This window comes from Rhinichthys klamathensis, unplaced genomic scaffold (assembly GCF_029890125.1).
Source record: "Rhinichthys klamathensis goyatoka isolate OS25496 unplaced genomic scaffold, OSU_Roscu_1.1 h1tg000105l_1, whole genome shotgun sequence".
NCBI lineage: Eukaryota > Metazoa > Chordata > Actinopteri > Cypriniformes > Leuciscidae > Rhinichthys > Rhinichthys klamathensis.
Window position 1 is genome coordinate 1,800,073 of NW_026606644.1, and position 25,228 is coordinate 1,825,300.

Genomic DNA, 25,228 nt, shown 5'->3' on the forward strand with positions numbered 1-25,228 from the left:
AAAAAGTTAAACTAAAAAGTTATAGAAGTCTATTTGGGAAAAATGCATAAAAATACTTATATTTCGTATCAAATTTAAAAATATTTATATCTTCAAAAACATGTTTTACTTCAAAACATTAAAAAAACTATAAAATCAAATCCATAAATCTAAAGTTGTGTTCCAAATTATTGCTTGATATCTCAAAAAATGTAGCTTTCAGTAAGATTTGTTTTGGATTTGGACGCAGTACCAAAAGTTTCCACTAGATAAAATTCTCCTCCCATTCATTTACACTTCGGCCATTTATGACCTTGAACAATACGTGTGACTATTATTTTCAGGACCATTTAACCTTTTACCAAGTTTCGTACCATAACTATGAAAAAAGAAAAAACGTAAAAAAAAATGGATAAGGCTTTAATATATATATATATACACACTACCGTTCAAAAGTTTGGGGTCAGTGAGAATTTTATTTTTTGGAGGAAAGAAATCAATACTTTTAATTATCAAGGACAGTAAAGACATTTATAATGTTACAAAAGATTCTATTTCAAACAAATGCTGTTCTTTTGAACTTCCTATTCATCAAAGAATCAAAAAAAAAAAAAAAAAAAAACTGTACAACTGACAGACCAACAACTGTTTCAATATTGATAATAATAATAAATGTTTCTTGAGCATCAAATCCTCATATTATACTGATTTGTGAAGGATCATTTGACACTGAAGACACTGACACTGGTGATGCTGAAAATTCAGCTTTGATCACAGGAATAAATTACACTTTACTATATATTCACACAGAAAACAGCTGATTTACACTGGAATAATATTTAATACTAACTGATTTTTGTTGTATTTTTAATCAATTAAGCGCAGCCATGGTTAGCAGAAGAGAATTCTTTTAAAAGTATTTAAAATCGTACCGACCCCAAACTTTTGAACGGTAGTGTATATATTTAAAAAAACAGGATTCAAATTTTTGTAACTCTTTTTTAATAGAAAAGGTTTTCCATTAAACATGGTCACATTTATTATAATTCTATACATCTCATAAATAATCATTTTCTATTTTATAAGTCTCAGACTCAAACTACACTTATTATATGAGCTGTTTTTGACCTTGTTATAAAAACATGGAGTCCACCATAAACAATCTGCAGTGTAAACAAAAGTAGATTTGCTGGCCTAATAAGAGGTACTTTAATTCGGGTACTTTCAGCACTTCACTGTTTAGGAGCACTTCAGTTCATCAAGATGACTCCTGTAATAAGGAAAACACTGTCGATTTGTGCGTGATCCAGGAGTGTGTGTCTTTCACAATCCTAATAATAAGAACAGAGGGAAAAATGTCTATTTGACCACCCAGGACGGGTCTTTTCTGATGCTTTCATTTTCCGGGCCTAAAATAGCCACTCCACATGTCTGCTGGCCGATACCTAGATACCTGTAAAAAATCAATAAAAATATGTTAAAAATAGGTAAATATGATATTATACAAATAAAAATATCACACCAGCACTCAAGCATAAATATTATTTTTAATAAGTTAATTTATTATTTCAAATTAAATGATGTCCAGCCTAAGATAATCGACATCCTCACTTTTTATGTTTTTTTTTTTCTCTGTAATTTGCCTTTTTTGCCAAATACTTTTGTCAGATAAATACCTTAGCCAAGTTTAGTGTTTTTCCAGGGTTCCCACACCTTGGTGAACTTTAAATTCAAGGACCTTTCAAGGACTTTCCAGGTCCAATACCCTCAAATTCAAGGACTTAATGTGGTGACACATTTGTTGTGTCCAACAACAAACGTTGAGGTATCGTAGTAGTTTCGTGCGCATGTGAACGTCATGGCAACATACAACACGAAGTACCTCACGCGGGAAACACTTAACGCAACGGGTAATGCGCGTAACTAACGTAAATCAAGCAAGATAGTATGCATGATAGGCCATGAAGTGTTGGCAAAATATTAATATAAATATTTATATTATTTTTATAAAATACAAATAATATGGATTTTTTTCCAGAAAACTCCTTGCACAAAATACATTCAAGCACTTTCAAGGACCTGTATCTATATATTTCCAGGGCCTTGATTTTTTTTTTTTTTTTCAGATTCACAAACTGTCAAGGATTTCAAGGACCCTTTGGAACCCTGTTTTTCCCTTGTATTTGAAATGTATTTTGCTGGGTGATAAAAACAAACATCCCCCCTGACATCACTTTTGGACACTACTGTACATTAATGTCTCATTACCTGCCAGCGACGTCAATTAGGTTTTTGTCGGTCACAGCGAACAGTCTCTCTCTGTATCTTTGCTTCATTTCGTCTGTAATGCCGTTTAAAAAACGCCCCAAACCTGCAGCACAATTACAAGGTCCTTGTGAACCAGAAAACAAATATCCAAAAACACAAACTCAAACACAAAAACATTCCTACACACCTGAACATTCACACCATATATCCACAGATTCAAGAATGTAAATTAAATCCAACTACAGCAAAATTACACAGAAAGAAACTAAAACATCCTTCAGCATCAAAAGACCATTCAGGATGTGCTCTAATGACTGACCCTTATCTGAGGGAGCAACAGGTGCATCAACGGCAGAGAAAACTGAGAGCTTGGCCTCGTCGATATCCTGCTGGGTAAACCTTCCCGCTCGTGCCCACTCTACTCCGCCACGGAAAGCCGACAACGTCTGGGTGGAGTTTGGATCTCTGAGAGATTGCCAAGACAACCAGATAATAGAACAGAACTCAACTTGGCACATTATATATATGTAGATAGATAGAAGGATAGATAGATAGATATAAACACACACAGGTATATATAAAGAATACACACTAAACAGAACATTGTGTCAGATCTAATGAAATGCATCATACACACCTATAGGAATAAAATGAGAACAGGCCGCCTCCTCCCATTCTGGCCCCGCCTCCATAAGCCCCGCCCTTTTCTCGGATCTCTCCATGGAGGAACTTAGCAGTCATCAACCTTCCTAAAATACACAGACTGAGAGAGACAGACAGATGGCAAAATGTAAATGAGTGCATGATCAATCAAAATAAAACTGTAATAGCGATTTGACAGTCTAATTATAAAATCACAAATGCCGCCATTTAATTAAATGCAAAAGCTTGATGGATTATCATTTGAAAATTAACAAATGTAGACAGCCATACAGTGCTTAGCTTAAGTGAACACACCCATGCTAAAGTTGACTAAAAAGAGGAATAAAAAAAATCATAATGCCTTAAAAAAAATGAGCAAAACTCCAACCTTTAAGGACACCAGTTTTCTTTGTGAATGAATAATGTATCGTAAATAAATAAATGTTCTTCCTTAAAATACAGGGTGCATAAGTCAGGACACCCCCTATGCTAAATACCCATAGAGGCAGGCAGATTTTTATTTTTAAAGGCCAGTTATTTCATGGATCCAGGATACTATGCATCCTGATAAAGTTGGAATTAAAATAGCCCCACATCACATCCTGTATCCTTCACCATACCTAGAGATTGGCATGGGGTACTTTCCATAAGATCATCTCTCAATGCAAATCCAACCAGCTATTAGGCTAACTGAAATAAAACCATGGCAATCTCTAGGTATGGTGAAGGGTGTGTTTTAATTAGTGCAGTTCTGAGTGAGCAAAATGACCATCTTTTTACAGAAGTGCATGAGTGTGTTTGTTGTACCTGGCGTAATCGGCATGTGTGAACGGGACCGTGCGCACACACTCACTGAGAAAGTTCACAGTAAACGGAAGCTGGAAGTACGTCTTCATCTGACAGGGTTTAAAATGAGGCTCCTGGTAGGATGAAGGGGAGATCAGTGAGAATGCAACCGATGGATGACATGTGAATGTTGCTGTTATGTTGTAAAAATGCACTTACTGAGATGAGTTTACGACTCACAGCTGATCCAGCACTAGGATCTAATGCTCTCTATAGGGGATAAACAAACCAATCAAAACGGTCAGATTTACTCATCTAAACACAACAAATTCATGATATCAGATTCGTGAATGAATTGTTCTTTTGAGCCAAATCCTTTTTTGATCTAGTTTTGGGAGGATAAAAACCCTATTATTTATTAAAAATGCTCATCCCTCTGTCTTTGCAATATACAAGATTTCAAGGATAGCTAAAACCCTTCACCTTTAACTCGTTCACTGGGTGTTTAAAGCACTATATTCTCTATAAAGCTGCTATAGAAAAATCTTTTTTTTAAAAACATTTTTGGATTATCCAAAGTGTACATTAATCAGTTCACATATTCCCTGGGAATTGAACCCACAACATTGATGTTGCTAGCGCAACACTCTACTATATTACATCTATGCATATGGCAGACGCTTTTACCTAAAGTGACTTGCATTTAAAGCACATTTTTATCAGTTCATGAATTTCCTGGGATTTGAAGCCATGACCATTTCTAGTGCCATGCTCCACCATTAGAGCTACAGGAATATTAAGCTTATTTAATTGTGAAATACTGTCTTCTATAAAAAAAAAAAAAAAAAGAATGGCTTCTCACCTCCACAATGGTTGGTCTGACAGGTTTGCGCTCCTTCCTGTTTGCTGCTATATTCCCCATAAACCTCTCCACTTCAACAGCTGCATCGGACATTTTCTGGGGAGTGGCGTTCACGGCACACCTGAAATGATGACATCATAATCACGTTTAAATTCAAATGAGTAAATCAGTCAATTGTACAAAGAAATTTATAGTAAATAATTTAATTGTATTTTTACTTTTCATGTTATATGAATACACTGTAGTTCTACATTGTCTAAAAATGAATTTTAATGATGACTTTCTTGTTTAATATTGGTTATTATTAATAATAAGTGTTAAATAATTCATAACGCATCTTTTGTCATATTGCTTCTGGCACTGCCCTAATAAAATTATCAGCCTTTTGAGGCCATGCATGATTTCACCAAAGTAAATACTCTAAAATACCCCAAAATATCCTCAAATTGGTAAAATCACTAATACAAAATGGCTTATTGCATTAGCTTATTTAATGCTACATTTATTGTCAAGTACTGTGGTGACATGAACATTTACCTCATGTTCTCAGGATTAAAAAGGTGTCTCTTTATCCGGGGAAGTTTCCTCAAAACTGAAGTCAGATCAGTCATCTCAGCGATTCTTTTCATAAACTTGACCTAAAATTGAAACATCATAAATTTACGAAACAATTCATTCTTTTTGAATCCCTCAAAGGCTGGAGAACAACATCAGGATGTCTCATCATCACTCACCTGGTCCATCCCGCTGAAGGTCTCCTGCAGGTCTGCTGTGGGGGTGAGGGATCGAGCCGCCCGTGTCATTGCGTACATGTGACCGGAGTACGAGATGCCATTGGACAGCTCTTGAGCTGACCTCATGACCAGCACACGCAGACGCTCCTCGTCATCAAAACGAGGGCTGGAGATGTGCAGGGCAAACTCGGTTTAAAATAATTATACTTGCACAGAGATTTAAAGATACATTTAAGAGAAAAAAGAGAAAAGGTCTCTATCAACAAGACTAACCAGTTAAATATGTCACTCCACAGCTGAAGCATGTCCGGTAGATTCCGTTCCAGACAGGAAGAAGACAGGATAATACCCTAAAAAACACAAATAAAGACATGAGCATTGATTGCACACTCACTCCAAAGCAAGTTCAAATATCCGCAAAAAGAAAATATCCAGAAAATGTGGTTTCAAACCTTCAAGCTTCTGGCTACCAGTTCTGAGCTTTAAGCTCTACCTCAATGCACTTGCAAACAAAAGAGCATCATATTTATATAAATTCACATGACAGATGAGGAAGAAAGAGTGATACCTGCTCGTACAGATCCAGATCCTCAGTGTCTGGAATGATCTGTGGAGATACAGACATGCCTCCAGTCTTCAGCTCAATACGCTGGGCCTGCTGACGATAATTCAGCTCCCCACTGCCTAACCTGAGATTACATCAGCATTACATCAGTTATGTACTTACACTACTCACCAAGTAGTTTGGGGTCAGCAAGATTTGTTGATGTTGTTTTTTAAAGAAATTAATACTTTTATTGTGCAAGGATGCATTAAACTGATCAAAAGTGACAAAGACATTTCTAATGTTACAAAAGATTTCTATTCCAAATAAATGCTGTTCTTTTGAACATTCTATTCATAAAAAAAGCATCATACAATTTTCAACTGATAATAATAATAAGAAATGTTTTTTTGAGCAGCAAATCAGCATATTATAATGATTTCTGAAGGATCATGACTATTAAAGTATATTTCAAACAGAAAACAGTTACTTTAAAGGGGACCTATTATGCAAATTTCACTTTTGTTTGGACATAAATGTGTGTTGGCAGTGTGTGTACACAATAGGGTTGGGTATCGTTTGGGTTTTATCCGATTCCAGTACCTACTCGGTATTTTTTAAACGGTTCCGGTGCTTAAACGGTTCTTAAATCGGTACTTAAGAAAATGAAACCGCACACACTTTATCAAAAAAATAATACCCTTTAATTTACAGGGCCAAACTGGACACAATATTAACTTAAATCTTTAAACAATATAAATACAAGTAACATATGGTAATAATAAAACCAATATAAAATAAAAATTCATATTTACATAATATCAAATGAAACAATATTGTATCAAACAATGTAATAATACTGGAGATTAATAGAGATTACTAACAGGCAGAGCTGCCAACTCTCACGCATTGACCGTGAGACTCACGCAAATGACCCTTTTCACACAGAAAAATCGCGGACAAAGAGGACACTGACAGACAAGACAGAGAAGGTTACTTTTGATATGGAACAAATCCACAGCTGTCAGATTCTGTCAATATTTTTACGAGATTCACACAATAAATAACGTTTTTGGCTCTTTGAAATGTGACAGATCGCTGTGCGTCAGTTCAAACGGCACGTGATACAGCAGCCTACAAATCCACTGCTTCTTAGCTACGCAGCGCTGAGTGAACCTATGAAAGAGAACATCTCTGGTTACTGGTGTAACATATCCCTCAATAGGGAACGGGACGCAGCCAAGCTCCTCGCGCTGCCGACCAGCTGGATACTATTGTCCTTTTTCGGCAGAGAAATCTGAGGAGCAGATGGCGCGCGCGCGCCAACATAGTATGACGACGTAAGTGCGTCGATGCGGCGCCCGCGCTATCAGCCAATGAATTGGCTTGATTCTATATGGGATGCAGACTATCGGCAGATCGGCACACCCAGAGGGCGTTCTGACACGTAATTTTACACGTGAAATGCAGCCAAACCTTGTGAGAAAGAGCGCGCATGCGAGACAGAAGAAACTGTGCTCCAAACTGTGCAGCACCATGTAGCACACGCACGGCGGAGAGAGAGCGAGCGAGAGACCTTGTGTGTGTGTGTGTGTGTGCGCGCGCGTGTGTGCCTAATGAAATTAGGCACCGAAATCAGGCACCGAAATTTTCGTTCTTATTCGGTCTGGTTACTACCGTTTACGTCGGAACCGGTTCCCTATTGGCACCGAGTTTCGGTACCCAACCCTAGTACACAACCACCCTACAGTGATAAAAATCCACTCACTCCTTTTTTTTAAATCCCCATAAATCATAAGCAGTGTCTCCCAACGTCCTGTTTTCAGAATGCGGCTTTAGTGACGTCACAACAGCCACAGGCCCCGCCCACGAGTGTTGACAGACATTACCGTTTTAACTTAGAGCCCCGCCCTGATCGAGTTCACAGCAAGTTGTACACATCCGCCATTGCTCCACTAATGAGAATGTCTCCCAAGCGTTGAAGGTGTTGTGGCTGGATGTATTCATTCACATAGCTCGCTCTATTTACTCCTGAAATCTAAGCCACCCGCTGAAGAAGAGGTGGGTTCATTTTGTCTTTGAAAAATGCTCCCTCAACTCAACCGAAATTTGTTTTCGCACCTACGCACTTCATATACTGTGTTTACTCAGCTCTTACAGTGATTTTCTGGAGTAAAACTGACGCTTATTCTTTTGTGTGACACACAATAAACTTTATTAAACTCATCAGTATATTTTGTGTGTCATCATTCAGACATGGTCCTACAGCAGGCTAGTATTAATAAGGGCTATCAATCAATGACACATAACCGTAATTAAACTAAACTATACCTGTTCCAACTCCATACAACATATATTCTCTGACTCTGTAGGCATTATTGTCCGAGTCGAAATGAACACCGTTACTGTGAGTTTCTGTTTTGATATTATCATCTTTCCGTGAGTTGAGATTGTTCACTGAGCGCAAGCTGGTTAGGCTCCGCCCCCTGTGCTGTGAACCAGCAGCTCATTAGCATTTAAAGGAGACACACTAAAACGGTGTTTTTCTCAGCCCCCAAAAATGACGATTTAAACATGCTGTAAAAAATTATCTGTGGGGTATTTTGAGCTAAAACTTCACATACACACTCTGGGGACATCAGAGACTTATTTTACATCTTGTGAAAAGGGGCATAATAGGTCCCCTTTAAATTGTAACAATATTTCACAATATTACTGTTGTTAATGCATTATTGCATTACATCAAATAAATACAGCCTTGGTGTGCATAAGAGACTTCTTTCAGAAACATAAAAAAAAAAAAAATCTTACTGACCCCAAACTTTTGATCTTTATATATAGCATATTACACACAGACTGGTCTGACTGAATGTTGGGTACTGTACACTCTATATTACAGTATGTATAAGTGATGAAGTAGCTCAAAGGGTTTCCTACTTGGTAATGACGCTGCAGAACAGAGGAACGTAGATCTTGAGGTCTTCAGGGAGGGAGTTGAGGTTGCACATGGCTCTGAAATAAACCATGCCATTGGTGGGCTGCTCACAGTACTGAACAGCCACACCACCTACAGACACAGAAAGAGATAGTAAATGGCTTAAATGGTTTAATGTGCTTGTTACAGGTATGCATGTGCATTTTACCTGCGCTCTCCAGCTGTACAGATGTGTAGGGAATGATGGGCTCAATGTCAGACACCTTTAATGCAGGTAGACAGGAAGCGTCTTGAGTTGTGCTCTGAGCAGCCAACAGCTGCAAACCTGAAACAACAACCAGGTTTAATCTCTGCAACAGAATGATACTAATAATTCTCGTCCTTCCTGGTCTCGCGAGCGTACCTTTCTCATAGATGTCTTTGCGGTCCGCATCGCTGAGGATCTGTATCCTCTGCTGTAGTTTCTGTTCCTCAGCTTCAGCCTGTTTCTCCAAGAATCTCTCGTCAGGACTCATGGAAAGGGTCAATTGATGAGTGTTATTCTGAAACACACAGAAAACAGACACATTTTTGAAGCAAATTAATGCAACAAACATGCATGAAGAAAAAAAAAAACTTGATTTTCTATTTGTCCTATAGTATTATGGTTTCAATATATTAAGTTGTTATTTTAGATTTAGTATTGTAGGGCTGCCAAAGTTCATTGTTAACTGATATCATTTAAACAAGCTTACATTTCTCTAGATTACCTGTTGTTATTGCTATCTAGCACATTGTGTCATGCTTAATAAATGTTTCATTTATTCCAATTATGTTAGCATTTAATCTTTGATACAGCGGTTTTAATATCAATTTAGTTTTTTATTAACAAAAACAACACTGCTGCTTAAGCACACGATAAGCATTAGCATAAGGCATAGCATGTGATGCACAAAGCACAGCATCATCAATGGAGCAGAATAATCAGTCTGACTGACCGATTTAAAGAAAGAATATCACCTTAAAGTAGTGCTGGACTTTGTCCTGAAGGTAGCGAGGGTTCTCCTTCAAACACTGCCGGAATCTGGACACACTCTCACTGATCTTCAACAGCTGCACAGGATCCCCATCATGATTCCAGCAGGATGCAATATACTGACAGACAGAGAGACAGGGGGGTTTGCCATGCAAGTTATATTTTTTTAATAAGACAGTAAGTGTTGAGCAAGTTTTTGAAAGTTCCACCCAAATAGAAAAATCTAGTAAAATCTCCTAAAAACATACTAACTTGTACAAAAAAACCCAACAACACATACTGACGTTCATAAATATAATAAAAAAAACTAAAATAAAAAGGTACACTATCCAACTTTTTGTTTTGTTCAAAATTAACTAAATCTAACTAAAGAGTCAATCCATCATCCATCCTTCTTTCAAAACGTGTTTTTGTCTTACCCTGATTCACTATTACACTAATATAAGCCTATTATAATTGTTCATATTTTAGAACTGCCGGGATGGTTTTTGCGGGTAATTGCATATATATGTCACTCTCCCGTGCATGTCTCATATCCGTAAATTGAAAGAAGTTGCTCCGGCTACTTTGACGTGTGTATATGGTGTGGGAGTGACATAGGTTATTTGTCACAAAGAGTGAGGAGGGTTAATATGGAGCATGCTAAATCTCCAACCTTGTTTAAAAAAAGAGAAGAACTGAGGAGAGGCAAAAAGAACAAGTGACAAAGCTTGTAATAAGCCAAGAATCAACATTGGCTTGGCTTTTCGCAGATGGAGAGAACTGAAGGATTTGAAATGAACAAGAGTAACTGAATTTAAATATTTTTTGATGAACTGTCCCTTTAAGAACAACAGCAGTTGTCAGAGCCCGTGTGTTTTGACATGTTAACCAATGTTATTGTGGCGAGCAGGACGAGGTCGAGGGACGTGAGAGAACGGCGCGAGGCCGGTGGCGTGATTAATGATGAACGACACCGGCCTCGCGCCGTTCTCTCACGTCCCTCGACCTGCTCGCCACAGTTATGTTAACATTCTGCAGAAAACATTCTTGTCCTTTTCTATACATTCAATAAAAGTAGCAATAGAAAATACAAGTACACGTGTGCGTGTGTGTGAGAGAGTTTACTCACTGAAGTGAGCGCAAGGCCGAAGCTGGTGGACTGATGTTTCATCTGAATCTCAATTTTATGCAGCAGAGCTTCAATCTGCTCCTCTTCAAAACCAGTTCTGAAAATCAAAGCAAATTCAGATTCTCTCAGTCAAAACTGAGTGAAGACTCAGCAAAAGCTTGATTTCATTTAAAACTCTTTATTGTAGTAAGTAGGGATGCTCATTTCGGTTAATTTTCCCGACCGACAACCGACACTCGTTATCCGATTATTAACCGTTAACTGATAAGATTATAATAGCCTATTAATTTAAATAAAAATAAAATTGAGTGTCTGTGACCCGTTTTTCCCCCCACAGGTTTATTTTAACGTGCAAACAGCAGAGCAGATCAACAACAGAACCTGGATTCACATTCAATTTTCACGCACTTGACAGTGACAACAGAATAAAATAAAATAAATAAAAAACATAAAATAGTGTAGGCCTATTTTATGTTTTTTCTTTATTTTATTTCTTAAATAGTTAACAAATTAAGATGACAAAAAGAAAACACTGAATCCGTTTGAAGCTTTGAAAAAAATGCAATTTTCCCCCTCCAGACTAAGTTTTTTCGTCAAATAAAAATAGCAGGCCTACCTCAATCCACATATTGTCTAGTTTTTATTTAAAAAAGTAACATGTCTACATGATGTGGGGTTAGTCTGGAGCGCAGCCTGTTGAGTTCGACCCGCGGCCGAAAACACATGATCCGATGGCACAGATGTCCCGGGAATACAGAGATAACGTCTCGCTAGAATGGCCAGCTTCGTGAAGCGACTTTCATTTGCTTGTGGATGTTTGCTTCGCAAGATATATTTGCATTTAACTTGTAACTACTGCTGTATTTGAATACCGCGTAGCATATTTTGCAAGTAACTTCGTCGCCCTTTCTGTCGAGATGGTCCCACACAGTAGGCTACTTCTTTTCGCTCGCTCGCTTCATTTTGCTTGCTCAGTGAAATATGTCTCTAGGCACGTGCGGTTGCGCGTGTCGACGCGCCCAGTGAGTTTACAAATATAGGCTATATAGTATTTTTTTTAACCATGCAGCAAACTAAATAAATAAAAAAATAAAAAATAAATAACTTAAACCGTTTAACTGATAGTATTAATCGGTCAATTTTTTTACTTTCGGTTAACGGTTAAACGGTCAATATGAGCATCCCTAGTAGTAAGGCAATAAAACAGTCATCCAATCTATACTCACGCAATGATGTCATCGATGGTTTGGGCAATGATGTGCTTGACCGCCTCAGCGTCGGCCTCCGCTATGCCTTGAAGACCGATGGTGAAGGACGCTTGTCTAGTGCTGCCGTCAAACCTGCACGAATCACACATTTATAAAGCTCCACTCTCACTCATCAGAGAGAGGAAGTGATTTTAAAGTCTTGTCAAACAACGTACCCCACTGAAGAGGAGAAGTCTGAACCGATATTGGGCTCGATCAGGGCTTTGTAGAAGGGAGAGTTTGGACCAGAGATCATCAGAGAGGAGAGGAGGCTCAGAGTGAACGACTCAAACGTGTCAGTGATGCTGAAACACACATAGACATGAGGATAGAGAGGTATACTTGAAAAAATTAAATGACTAGTGTAGTCAAAAGTCCCGGAACTACTACTTTGCTCGCTTTCAATACCCATTCATAATTTGAAAAAAAAAAAAGTTTTATTTTTCATATTACTGCTAAGTACAAACTGCAAAGTTTTGGGAGTGATGACCATTTTAAAACGCAGGACTGAATCTGAAATTACGATGTTTGATGTTGGGATAACCAAGGCAATGGACGTGCTATGTAAGTCTTGCTATGTAAATGACACTTGTTATGTTCCCTTTATTGTGATTCTTTGTTTTTAATTTTATTACTCATTTTTTATTGTGACAACGCTAGAAATGAAAAGAAACTAAGTATTTGTCCACTCACTCTCCCAGCAGATAACTCATGCAGAGTGTGTTTTGTTTCATGGGGTCAGGAACCAGTGCGTCAGGCCGGCAAGTCACTTGATCCGCTCTCTGAGCACAAACATTGAACAATGAACAAAACTCACAAACTTGAATTGAATGTGTTCATTTTACAGGTCCGTCTGATGTGTATTGTGTAACGTACAGGTTTGTCCCAGAGCATTTGGGGAGGAACTGCAGTGTTGGGTTCTGTTCTCTCAAATTTAGACAGAGCCTCTTCCTCTATCTGCTGTAGGTGCTGCTCCAACGGTAAGTCCCCGTATGTGAAGAACCTGCAATAAACACGCAGAGCAGGCAATGAGTATTGTCTGCTTTTTGCACACATTCCTTTAGTGAGTCCTAGTGTTTAATGTGTGTACCGTGCATTGCTGGGGTGGTAGTGTGTGGCGTGGAAGTGTCTGAGCTGTTCCCAGGTCAGGTCAGGGATGGCCAGCGGTTCCCCTCCAGACACAACAGAGTATGTGTGATCCGGCAGGAGTTTATTCTGCAGGTGCTGAGCGTATAGCTGAGCATTATCTGACTACACACACACACAACAGTAACAGAAACATTGGTTAGTCTAAATAATTATAACATCATAAGAAACTCAAATGCTATTTGTAATTATGGACAGATATATTCAGAATATGGATGTGTGCATTATGAAGCTTATTATACATATTTAAGGATGCACTGATGACATATATTGGCATATGCAGATATTTATCATTTACAAATTATCATATTTACTCACCATCAAGTTGTTCCAAACCTGTATGAATATCTTTTTTTCTGCTGAACACAAAAGATGATATTTTGAAGAAAACCAAACAATTATTTCCCCATACTATGGAAGTCATTGGGGCCAATCAACTGTTCGGTTACCGACATTCTTTAAAGTATCTTCTTTTGTGTTCAGCAGAAGAAAGAAATTCATACAGGTTTGGAACAACTTGAGGGTGAGTAAATGATGTGTGAATTATCCCTTTATGTAATATAATATTGGCCGCTACCTACACTACCATTCAAAAGTTTGGGGTTGGTAGATTTATCTATATTTTTGAAAGAAGTCTCTTATGTTCATCTTATGCTCAAGCTACATTTATTCAATCAAAAATACAGTAAAAACAGCAATATTGTGAAACATTATTACAATTTTAAAAACGATTTTCTATTTTAATATATTAAAAAAATAAACTAATTTATTCCTGTGATGCAAAGCTGAATTTTCAGCATCATTACTTCAGAGTTAAATGATCCTTCAGAAATAATTCTAGTATGCTGATGTGCTGCTCAAAAAAAACTTTTCTTATTATTATCGATGTTGAAAACAGTTGTGCTGCTTCATATTTTTGTGGAAACCATGATAACATTTTTTTTTTTCCCGGATTCTCTGATGAAAAAATTATTATAAAATGTCTTTACTGTCACCTTTGATTAATTTAATGCATCTGTATAATGAATAAAAAAAAATCTTGCTGACCCCAAACTTTTAAAAGGTAGTGTATGAGGTTGTAGTGCATCATCCTTGCATCTCTTTACATATTACTTCTATATATTACTACTATATTTTTGTTTAATCAGATGAGCACAGAGGAGTTTCCTTACAAACACTCCCTTCATCTCATTGAACACCACACCCTTGAACACCACACGACTCGAGGGGTCTGTGGGGGTCTCGTGCTCCAGCCTCCAGCCCTCCTGCCTGGAAAAACAAAAAAACAAACATAAAATCCCTTTCAAAACCAATTTATGTTCCATTAATTACATTATCTGAGTTATGGCCTTTACCAGAAGTCCAGTTCTCTGAGACAAGGGAAAAAAACAGCATCCAGATAGACTGACAGAAGGTTCTGGAAGTCTTTGGCATTCTGAGTTGAGAACGGATACATTGTGTAATCACTCGCTGGGGAAAGAGATTGACATAATGAGACAATCAAATCACACACATACACTGACTTAAGCACAAACACACATCGGGAAGTACCTGTGAAGGCGTTCATAAAGGTGGAGAGAGAGCGATTGAGCATCTTAAAGAAGGGGTCTCTACAGGGGAAGCGCTGAGAGCCACACAGAACCGTGTGCTCCAGAATGTGAGGAACACCGGTGCTGTCCCTCGGCGTGGTACGAAACTGCACACTACAATAACACACATGCAGAGGAGTGTGGACATAATCTGGGCATTTAATGGTGTTCAAATGAAAATCCTCAGATGTTTCAGCATATCAGACTCGATCAGACGCAGACAGACTGTACCTGAAGAGGTTGTTGGAATCGTCTCGGGCAGCGTGAAGATACTGAGCTCCCGTGGCATCATGGGAGAGTTTAACGGCCGTCAGAAACAAATCCGGCACAGCCGTAACCTAATAAAACACAATCGATGTTAGCACAAGGTCACCTTGACATCCATACAAAATGTCACCTAACATTTATATGCATTTTATGTAAGTAGTCTGCCACTACACTGTGTTAAGAATTTCATTGATTTACATTACAAGCTATCAGAATTTCATCTAACTTTTCTGGCCATATAAACAACAACATCTGCACCAAATTGCATATTTTTGCAGTTTGCACCAATGTTTTCTGACTATTATTTCATTTGTAAGGCTTTACTAACTAAAGCAAATCACTAGAGTTGTGCATTACAGTGATTGTAGTTTTAATTTAAACAATGGAATGGATCTTGGTTGAATCTTGTCTTAGTTTTTTTTTAGAAGCTATCAAAATGAGAAGGTTTAAGAACCCCTGCTTCGCTGTATGTGATGAAACAGAAACAATACAAGCACATGTATTTTCATGATTTGTTTACTCTCTTTTTTTACCTCTTGGACAGTGAATCCGTGGATCTTCTGTCCCACTGTGTACTGCAGTGCTCTCTCTACAGCAGAGCTGCCTCTGGTCCTCCATGAACCCTGCAAACCACTACAAACCACTCATTCATCAGACTAATCAGCATGACTGAGCTTTTCTCAGTGGCTTACATCATACACGTCAAAGTTATACCTATACACATGATGACAGGTAATAAAAAAGACCTGAAATGAGAAATTAATCACAATTAAAATATGAATAACGGCCTAAATCAGATCACGCGGATGTCTGAAACCGAAGGACAGAAGTTTAATTCAACCGAGCCGTGTAGCATTTACTCACCTCAAATTTTTGAGTTTCGTAATGATTGTCTTAGTTTTACGAAACATTTTAGATGCTTAAATCCACGGTCTCTAATAACTACTGTGATTATGAGTTAAGTTAAAGGTTTAAACGCATGTGAGTTCCTAGATTCATGTTTCCGTTACGATTATAGCTCTGTCCTTCTCCTTCCATGTCCCATGGCATGCTGTTCACAGCGCATGCGCACTAGACGCGACCTTAACCGGCTGCAACGGCTGCAACACGAAGAGCCACTGCTGCTGCAAAATAAAAGTATGGGCTATAATAATAATAATACAAAAAAAAAAAAATAATACAAAAAAATATTTATGCATAAATAATGTGAGCCTATAAAATGCAGTTTATATAACTTTTAAGATAAAGGAGACCGCATGATGCGTGGTTTTTAAATATTTTACCATTCTTATTCCATTTTTACCACACTTCCTAAAATGACCAGCAGATGTCAGTAGAAACAGGGAAACAAGGGTCACGCTGTTTAAACACAGGGGTCAAGTACTTAGAAAAGGAGGGAGCTTCAAAATAATCTTTTTGGGCATAGGGAGTTAAACATTAGGGTTAAATATTTGAAAGTTTTAAACTGATATGGTTGTTCCTAGAGGTCATTTTCCATACAAAGAATTTGGTTTCTTCCCAAATTCCATAGTCACTAAAATCATCGTTCCCACTGTAACTAAAGCTGTAAGTTACAACAGCCTGTAACCCTTGTCTGGATAAATTGAGAATCACGTTTTTTTTTATTTTTTTTTTATAGTGTGTAATTCTGACAATGTTAATTGCTGCAGTCTATTTTAAAAATATTGAATTCATTTGAATTATTTTATTTATTTTTTAAATCGGTTTGAATGAATGTCTTCACTTGTTTCATTACTGGATGAAGGATCGTTTCTAAACAAATCTCTTTAATGAATTATTCAGTGACAAATTCTTTATGTCGCCATGATGTAATTGAAACGATCTTTATTTGAAGGGGATTTACTCTGTTTATATTCGTGTGTGAGTGTACACACATCTTTATTACATTAGAAGAAGCACATTTAACATGTAATGCATATAATTACTGCAGATTTGCACTGAATTGAGCATTTTCTGCAAATAAATTAATTAGAATCTGCGCTTGTCATCTTATAACAACTTACATAGCCTATTACATAGTAGTCCATTTATAATTTAAGTATTGCAGATTTGTTTTGAATGTAACGTTTTCCGCATATTAATAAATCTGAATGTTTATGTTATAAAACATTTTTGTTGTTGTTTTCTTTTCAGAACTAAAATGTTATTAAACTACAGAACTAAAGGCGTAATTAAGTCAGAATTTGAAAGTTTCTTTCCCAGTGTTTGTGTGTGAGGGTGGGTCTGTAGAGCATCTGTTTTAAGTTCATGTAGAGGAACAAGTCTGTAAAACACTCCCATGAACTTGCAGTAACATTTATTGTAACATTGAACAAAGTGCATCATATTTTGGCGTACACAATGTTCCAGAAGAGTCTTTGTCTACTGTTTCCACACAGTCCTGTGGATCTTTATTGTTGTCTCTGATACAGGATCCCTCTTTTATCTATAATGCATGAAGTGCAGCAGTCTAGGCCTGTAAGAATGAGAATCTAATGTGTAATGTTTTACTGATTGTATAATAAAGAAACTACAAAACAGGTTTATAAAAATCATTTATTTATTATTGTTGTAGTATAAAATGTATTTACAAAGATATAATAAAAATGTTACACTATATTGTTGCTTCATATATATTTACATATATATGCTTTTAACAAAGAAAACAACAATACAAGGCAAACAAAAAGTACCATTTTCATTATAAAAACAAAAGCATCACATCAGACCCTCTAGGCAGAGATATTTGAAAGGTTACAAATGTCATGTTAATGATCATGGTACAGGAAATTGTGGACATTTCAAACTCAAATTTCAAACTATTGTTCAAATAGCATGAACCAAACGTAAAATGTTTGTTAAATTGTTTAGCTCATAACCCTTAAAAATCTTAATATGCACAAAGTATTTTTAAAGGAGTAGTTCACTTTAAAGTGAAAATTAGCCCAGGATTTACTCCTAGGCTTATATGACTTTATTCTTCCAGACGAATACAAACGGAGTTATACTAATAAATACCCTGATGCTTCCGAGCTTTATAATGGCATTGGATTGCAACCATCAGATTGAAGCTCAAAAAAGTGCATCCATCCATCCATCATAAAAGAAATCCACACGGCTCTGGGGGTTAATGAAGGCATTCTGAAGCAAAACATTGCGTATTTAAAACTTTATAAGGTAAAATAACTAGCTTCCGAACATACGGATCCGACTTAAGTGTAAAGCAATTATGCAAGTAATGCGACGTACTGCTGATATTTACACTACGCCATGACGCACTACGCTACATCTGACGTCACAAGCTGTGTAAGTTGCGCTTTATAACTTAAATCGGATATGTTCGTTTGGCCGGAAGCTAGTTATTTTACTTTATAAAGTTTTAAATATGAATATTTTTCTTACACAAAGGCCTTAACCCCCCAGAGCCGTGTGGAGTTCTTCTATGATGGATGGATGCATTTTTTGACCTTCAATCTGATGGTTGCAATCCAATGCCATTATAAAGCTCAGAAGCGTCAGGGTGTTTATTAATATAACTCCGATTGTATTCGTCTGAAAGATACACCTAGGATGGCTTGAGGGTGAGTAAATCATGGGCTAAGTTTCATTTTAAAGTGAACTAGGCCTACTCCTTTAAGGAATAATATTGCAGTGTATATTAAATTCCCCTGAAGATATTGTGAATTCCAGAATAGCTTTCATATTATCATTCCCTGTGAGTGAACACCCTTGTCTCTGTAACACCTGCAGGGCTTTAAACATCTGGACAACAAATGCTAGAGCTCCATCTGAGGAGCTCCGCCAACATCATGTCAATCTGGGCTCAAAGTAACCAGAAAACTGCCAGTGAAAGTTCCTGATGCTTCTTTTAAAACCACAACATTACAGCATCCACAGTGGCAAATCCAGTTCTTCTCTCTGGGTAACAATCATTCAATAACACAATTCAGACAATCTACTCTTTATGACACAAAATTATTATTGGATTTTCCACTTTCATCCAACATTTCTAGGCCAAAATTGAACTTTAACTGGCCAAAATAATAATTGATAAATGATTCATATTTCAGCTCAAGAGCGTGATTTTAAGGCACTAATATGAAATTCTTAGTCCTTAGCAATTTTGTTGCTTTAGTGGTTAAAAAGGTTTTATTACCAGTAATATCAGCACAATTAACGAACCTGTAACTGCTGGATGAAGCAGGTCATTCGCAAACTATAGACGATAGTCGTAATAAACAGCAATACACACTTTTATTCATCTCAAATATGTATTCTTATCAACTACATGGACACATAGCTGCTCTGGATAAAAACATCTCAGCTCTACAATAAAGCAGAGTTTTCAGTGTGTAAAGTGTTACTTCACTTTTAAAAGTTATACAAAATAAAGCTTATCTTATACTATAGTAACGCCTTTGGTGCAGTTTCTTTATTTTTAAATATAATTTCTACAAAATATAAACTGTAGTTTTTGTGGTGTGGATCATTTTTAGTGCAGAATTGAAAAGCAGGCAGAGTTTACTATGGTAAAATGGCACATGTTCTGTGTGGACCAAGATTTTATTTTTATAAAGGAGAGTGAAATGAATATACTGCAATTTGCAAAGCCTGCAAATATATGGATACTTAAATCATATATAACTTGAATCAACAAGTCAAATGTCACCAGCATGGGAACAAAATCTATGTCCCTTTTGCTGAAAGCATATAATTGGCAAGAAAGTGCAACACTGACACTCAGTGAATACATAGAAAACCAGTTGTGCTGGTCTTTGGGATTCTCACACACAGATTCTGTTCACTATTGTGCTGTACCAGTGCGTCTGTCCCTTACTCCTCTCGTTCAGATGTGTCGCTTCATGTGGAGAGCCAGATGATCAGAACGAGAGAAACGCCTGAAAGAAGATAATGATTACATATAGCTCAAAAATCTGTGTTTGAAACACTGTGTCCGATCACACACACACACTCGCGGTCACCTGTCGCAGTGGCTGCATTTGAAGGGTTTCGCTCCAGTGTGTTTTCTGAAGTGCCTTGTCAGTTCATCACTTCGAGCGAAGCACCACTCGCAGCCGTCCCACGAACACCTGTACGGCTTCTCACCTGCAGGGGGCGAGCAAACACACAACAATACTCAATATTTAGTGCTGAAGGTCTTATTTTCAACATAACATCACACAAAGGTCAATTCAGGGACTCCCAAAATGGTGTCCATGAGTTGTTGATGAAAAGCTAATAATGACTTGGTTCATAAAAATATCATTTATAAAATAAAACAAAGTAAAACATTGAATTGAAATATTATATTTTTAACCTGCATGTCATGTGACGTGATGGAATAAATACACAAGTGGTATATTTAATGTAAGCAATCCTGTACATTTTGTCATTATCTTTGTTTCTAATTATGGTGTTGTTCTAGGTAGCTCAGCCCACACTGAAATCTCATTGGACCGTAGCACCGATTCTCATGTATATTAACTCTTTCCCCGCCTTTGATGGAAATGTCCGTCATTTGTGAGAAAACGCATCAACATTCAACAGCATATCAAAACTGGCAAATGTTACTGAAAGAAATGTTGACCCAGGATGAGCTATATAGGACTGTGCAGGCATTAGGGGTGTTGATAGACTCGATTTACTCCATCCATGTTTTGATCATCGTTATGAAGCTAGAATAAAACAGATGCTCAGATATTCAGACAACAAAATATTCTGGGAGCCATGAAAATTGAGAAATTTATCAAAAACGCTTGCAGTGGCTGGCAACTTAACTAAAACGAAAGAAAGAAAGAGTTAACTATCAAATAGAGATGAGGAAAGATTAGTTGTGGAAGTTATTATGACAAATCAAGAAAAACTATAAAAAGGTGTCTGGAGAAGCATCGCTTAAGTCGTTAAAATTCGAAGTGTGTGTTCTTTATAGTGATATAAGTCGTTCTTTTAGTTCTTCACATTAATAAAAAAATGAGTCTTTTAAGAACTGTTCAGTGAAAGGGTCTTTGGGGAATGAAACATTTTTCTTCTATGGCATCGTTGCAAAAAAACGCCTTTTGGAACCGTTATTTTTAAAGATGTATTACACATTGTTGTGGTGTCACCGATTCTTTGAGGGTTTTATTTTTAGGCTTTTGTCAATTTGTGTATTTAGAGGACATTTAAAAACCAACAAAGGATAAAAAGAAAAGCACATACTTAGCCACAAGCCCACGTCTACATGGTGAGCTTTGATCTGGGTTTCTTTATGATCTTTATTAGTTTTTAGGGAAGTCAGTCAGTTTTGCAAACATTCTTTGAGATTGCATTCAAGATGAACAGTGTGGATACAGTGTTGTAATCTATGTTCCTAGAGTGTGTGACAGACAGCATCATTAAGAATGAGCATTCCAAGAATGTAGGGAGTCACCAAACCACATTTACACACTCTTCAAGCATTCGGCTCCAGAGGAGGAGGTCTGCGTACTAAATATAAAAAAAAATGAACATTATGCAATGGCAGCGCCACATGGGAATCAACGGACACTGTGCATATTGTTCGTCATTTCAGTAAACTGTTCGAACCTTCAGACAGAATATTAGAAACTTTCGCATGTGTGTTTTTTGTTGCGTATCATACTTGAAACATCAGACTTTTAAGGTTCAAATAGCATAATATAGTGAGAATATGAAGCTCATACTTGAGAAAGAAAAAAACACCTAAATTTGAGGTCCAAATTGAACATAAATATGCAATTTGGTGCAGCTGCTGATATTTATGGCCAAAAAGTAAGATTAAATTAGCTTGTAATGTAAAACAATGAGATCTCAATAACAGTATAGCAGACTACTAACATAAAATGCACATAAATATCTCTATACATTTTGTGATCAAAGCTCTGTAGTTGTAGTCTGTTTTATTCTGGGGCAAAACATGATGTAATGCAATACAATGATGATTAAGAGATGTACAAAATGTTCCTCAAAAACCTGATGTATCATATTTGATACTCATATTTTAACATGATTTTTCTAGGAAATTATGTATGGATAATCTAGTATACCTAGGTTGCTTCAGTCCAGTTAATAAGTGTTAATATTGAAATATTAATAACAATAAGTTATTCTTACATTTGCTTTATAAAAAAATCATTAAATATTTGATTTCACAGAGGGTGTGACCTGATGGTGGACATTTTTTAAATGATACTAAAAGGCCTTTTTATTTGCCAAAGTATAAACTGTCAATCAGATGACAGAAGGCACGTAGCAGTTTGTGTGCAACAGGATTTTCAGCAAAGTTGTGATCATGCATGCGTGGATCATTTGTGTATTAAAATATTAGCCAGTAGGCTTTACAGGATTCGGAATAAAAAATGTAATTTAAAAAATGCTTTGTATGGCAGATTTATCGGAGTGACATTCAGCACGATCCGAATGAGAGAAGTTTTGTTTCCCAAAGCTGAGAAAACTGTTGTGACAACAGTAAGTCAAAATACAGGTAGGATTATAGACCCTCACATAGAAACTGCTTACCGGTGTGTGTCCGTTGATGCGCTTTCAGGTGAGAGCTCTTGGTGTACACCTTCCTGCAACCGTTGAAGTAACATCGATGAGCTCTCCTTCGTCCTTCGGATAACCCCTCACCTTTGACCTCTTCCCCTCTCGCCTCCTCTGCCTCTTCTTTAACCTCCAAAAGAGCGAGGGAGGGCGAGGAGGGTGGCGTCGGGGGTGTGTGTGTGGTGACATGCTGCTGATCCAGTGGGTGTGTAAGCGCATCAGGAGAGCCAATGATCTTCTCACAGCTGCCGACTGACGAATGGGAAGCCGTAGACATCCCGTCCTGACTGGGGCCGGAAGCTTCTGGAGGGGACGAGCTGGCTTCAGTCCCACAGCACCGCAGAAACTGGTTCCACAGATCGTCACACTCACACACTGATCTCAGATCAGCTGCAGAGACGTAGGGCTCGTTCTGCAGATAGCGCTCAAGCTCAAGACAAGTCTGTAAGAGAGAAAAGGGCAATCAGTGACGCAAACGCCAACAGGAAAACATGCACTATATGCATTTAATAGCATAACAAAAGGTGAACATTCCAAATGAAAAATTCTAAAACGAAACGGAAAATTCTAAAATGAAATCCTGTAATAATTTTTTTCACCTGCATGACTTCTGTGGAACACTAAATGTGAGGTTTAGCAGAATTTCAGAGGTGCTCTTTTCTATACTAAAGAGTATAAAAGCTCTAAAAATGACAAAGTTACCATATAGTCCATACTCAACTATCAGTCAATAATGTATTCAATTTCTGTTTATTCCTCACGTGATACTTTTTTGGCAATTTTCGGAGTGTTTTGGAGAAGAATGCCTCTGAGATTCAACAAATCTGAATATCTGGTCTGTAATTACATGAGCATGAGTAAATGATGACAGGATTTTATTTTTTGCATGCCACATTCTTTGTAGCTAAGACTTTAAGACATATGTCTGTATGTAAACTATATAAAAAGTTATTAAACCTACCTTGAGAGATCTTCACTAGAGTAAAAAGTATGACAAGCCTCTTATGTCTGTAATTTTATATCAAAGTTATTTACAGTTCAACAGTTTGGGGTCAGTAAGATTTCATTTTTAAAAAAGAAAAAAAGAAATTGCATTAAATTGATCAGGAAAAACATTTATGATACAAAGAAAATCCATTACAAATAAATAATATTCTTTTTAACTATTTTGTTTTTTTCTTTGTAAAATGTTTCACGATTTCCACAAAAGTATGAAGCAGCTCAACTGTTTTCAACATTTATAGTAATAAGAAATGTTTCTCGAGCAGCAAATCAGCATTTAGAATGATTTCTGAAGGATCACGTGACTCTGAAGACTGGAGTAATAACGCTGAAAATTCTTTACCATCGGAGGATTAAATTACATTTTAATATGTATTCAAATAGAACTGTTATTGTAAATTGTAATCATATTTCATGATACTACTGTTTGTTTGTTTTTTTATAAAATAAATGCAGCCATAATAAGAGCATGAGACAAATTCCCCCCCAAAAACTAAAAACTTTTGAACAGTATGTGCGTATATATAGAGCACAATCACTCACATCTTTCAAAATATACTCACACTGTAGAACGAGAAAATGTTCTTTTATAGGCCTACTGGTAAAAAGAAAAGTCATTCGTTTTGACTGCTAAATTAAAATCACTTAAAGTCGGATAGATAATAATTTATTAGTTATTATTTTCATTTAGTTGCAATAATAAGCGTAGAAAATGTTATATACAAAAAAAAATCCGATATTATATCGCTTCTTTGCTTTTATTACTCCCATGTTTGATCAAAGTATTCGAAAAATAAAACAGGTTGTTTAAACTTTACAGTACCTGTTGCCAGTACTCCTCCAAAGATGGCAGTGCGGACAGGTATCCCGTGTCAAGGACACTCTGCAGCTCCTGGAAAATACTGCACATGGGAATCACATCCATATCCCTCCCACGCGCAGATCTGTCAAACCCAGCTGGGAATCCTGGAAAAGGCGCTTTCCCACCGTGTCTTCATGCGCGGAGGGAAGGCAACAGCTTGTTTCTCTTTAGCGGACGATCGGCTGCACAGAAGCGCTGCACACTTTGCAAAGTTGCAAACTTCCCATTTCAAAACAAGCGAAACACGTTGAGCGTCGTCACCAGCGGTGAGCGGACCAATCAGAGGCTTCTGCTAGTGCCGCGCCCACCGTTTCGACTCCACCCACTGGGTGTGTCATTGGTTATCGGTGTGTCTCTCTGGGTGATGATTGGTGGGTTGTAGTTGGCGCTATTTCTGGGGAAGTATATAAACATAGGCCTACTCTTTTCATTTGAGGAAGTAATATTTGTGGTAGGCATTTCTACACTTGCTGCTTTCATATTTAAACTGGTGCAACTTTTTTTTTTACTGTTAACCAAATTTAATAAGAGCTATCTGTCTGCTAAAGCATTTTCCTGATACGTACAAGAAGGTTGAAAGAAGACGTTTTGGAGGGCTGAGACTTAAAAATCATGCAAAAGTATTATTAAAATATCGTGCAAGTTGTGCATAGGACATGGATGATCTGAAAATAATGCTACATCCTCTTAACTGTTTTAT

At 37.2% G+C, this 25,228-nt stretch overlaps 2 protein-coding genes across 2 annotated transcripts; both read right to left on the reverse strand.

Moving 5' to 3' along the window:
* Window positions 1-1,124: 1,124 nt before the first annotated feature.
* On the reverse strand, window positions 1,125-16,202 carry pitrm1 (pitrilysin metallopeptidase 1). The gene is made up of 27 exons (XM_056253491.1): window positions 15,990-16,202; window positions 15,659-15,758; window positions 15,090-15,196; window positions 14,821-14,972; window positions 14,625-14,739; window positions 14,442-14,538; window positions 13,214-13,374; window positions 13,000-13,126; window positions 12,817-12,905; window positions 12,300-12,428; window positions 12,103-12,216; window positions 10,877-10,973; window positions 9,750-9,884; window positions 9,154-9,292; window positions 8,959-9,075; window positions 8,753-8,882; window positions 5,840-5,960; window positions 5,545-5,621; window positions 5,272-5,437; window positions 5,075-5,175; window positions 4,538-4,658; window positions 3,895-3,945; window positions 3,697-3,809; window positions 2,885-3,010; window positions 2,567-2,712; window positions 2,248-2,350; window positions 1,125-1,432 (listed from the first exon to the last, which is right to left on the reverse strand). The coding sequence occupies exons 1-27, from the start codon at window positions 16,034-16,036 to the stop codon at window positions 1,339-1,341; spliced, it is 3,075 nt and encodes a 1,024-aa protein (XP_056109466.1). The 5' UTR covers window positions 16,037-16,202; the 3' UTR covers window positions 1,125-1,338.
* A 3,467-nt stretch (window positions 16,203-19,669) lies between these two features.
* klf6b (Kruppel like factor 6b) lies at window positions 19,670-24,941 on the reverse strand. Its single transcript, XM_056253502.1, has 4 exons — window positions 24,490-24,941; window positions 22,641-23,106; window positions 20,108-20,231; window positions 19,670-20,023 (listed from the first exon to the last, which is right to left on the reverse strand). Exons 1-4 carry the CDS (start codon window positions 24,589-24,591, stop codon window positions 19,972-19,974), a joined length of 744 nt encoding a protein of 247 aa, XP_056109477.1. The 5' UTR covers window positions 24,592-24,941; the 3' UTR covers window positions 19,670-19,971.
* Between the last annotated feature and the right edge of the window lie 287 nt (window positions 24,942-25,228).

Excerpts from the sequence above, each read along its gene's own strand:
- pitrm1 (XM_056253491.1), bottom strand. The coding sequence starts at position 16,036 with ATGTTTCGTAAAACTAAGACAATCATTACGAAACTCAAAAATTTGAG. Across the intron at positions 12,906-12,999 it reads AAATGCTCTGGGACAAACCT|AGAGCGGATCAAGTGACTTG; the intron begins GTACGTTACACA and ends GTTTGTGCTCAG. Across the intron at positions 4,659-5,074 it reads TTTAATCCTGAGAACATGAG|GTGTGCCGTGAACGCCACTC; the intron begins GTAAATGTTCAT and ends TCATCATTTCAG.
- klf6b (XM_056253502.1), bottom strand. The coding sequence starts at position 24,591 with ATGGATGTGATTCCCATGTGCAGTATTTTCCAGGAGCTGCAGAGTGTC. Across the intron at positions 23,107-24,489 it reads TGGAGGAGTACTGGCAACAG|ACTTGTCTTGAGCTTGAGCG; the intron begins GTACTGTAAAGT and ends TCTCTCTTACAG. Across the intron at positions 20,024-20,107 it reads AAATGCAGCCACTGCGACAG|GCGTTTCTCTCGTTCTGATC; the intron begins GTGACCGCGAGT and ends ATCTTCTTTCAG.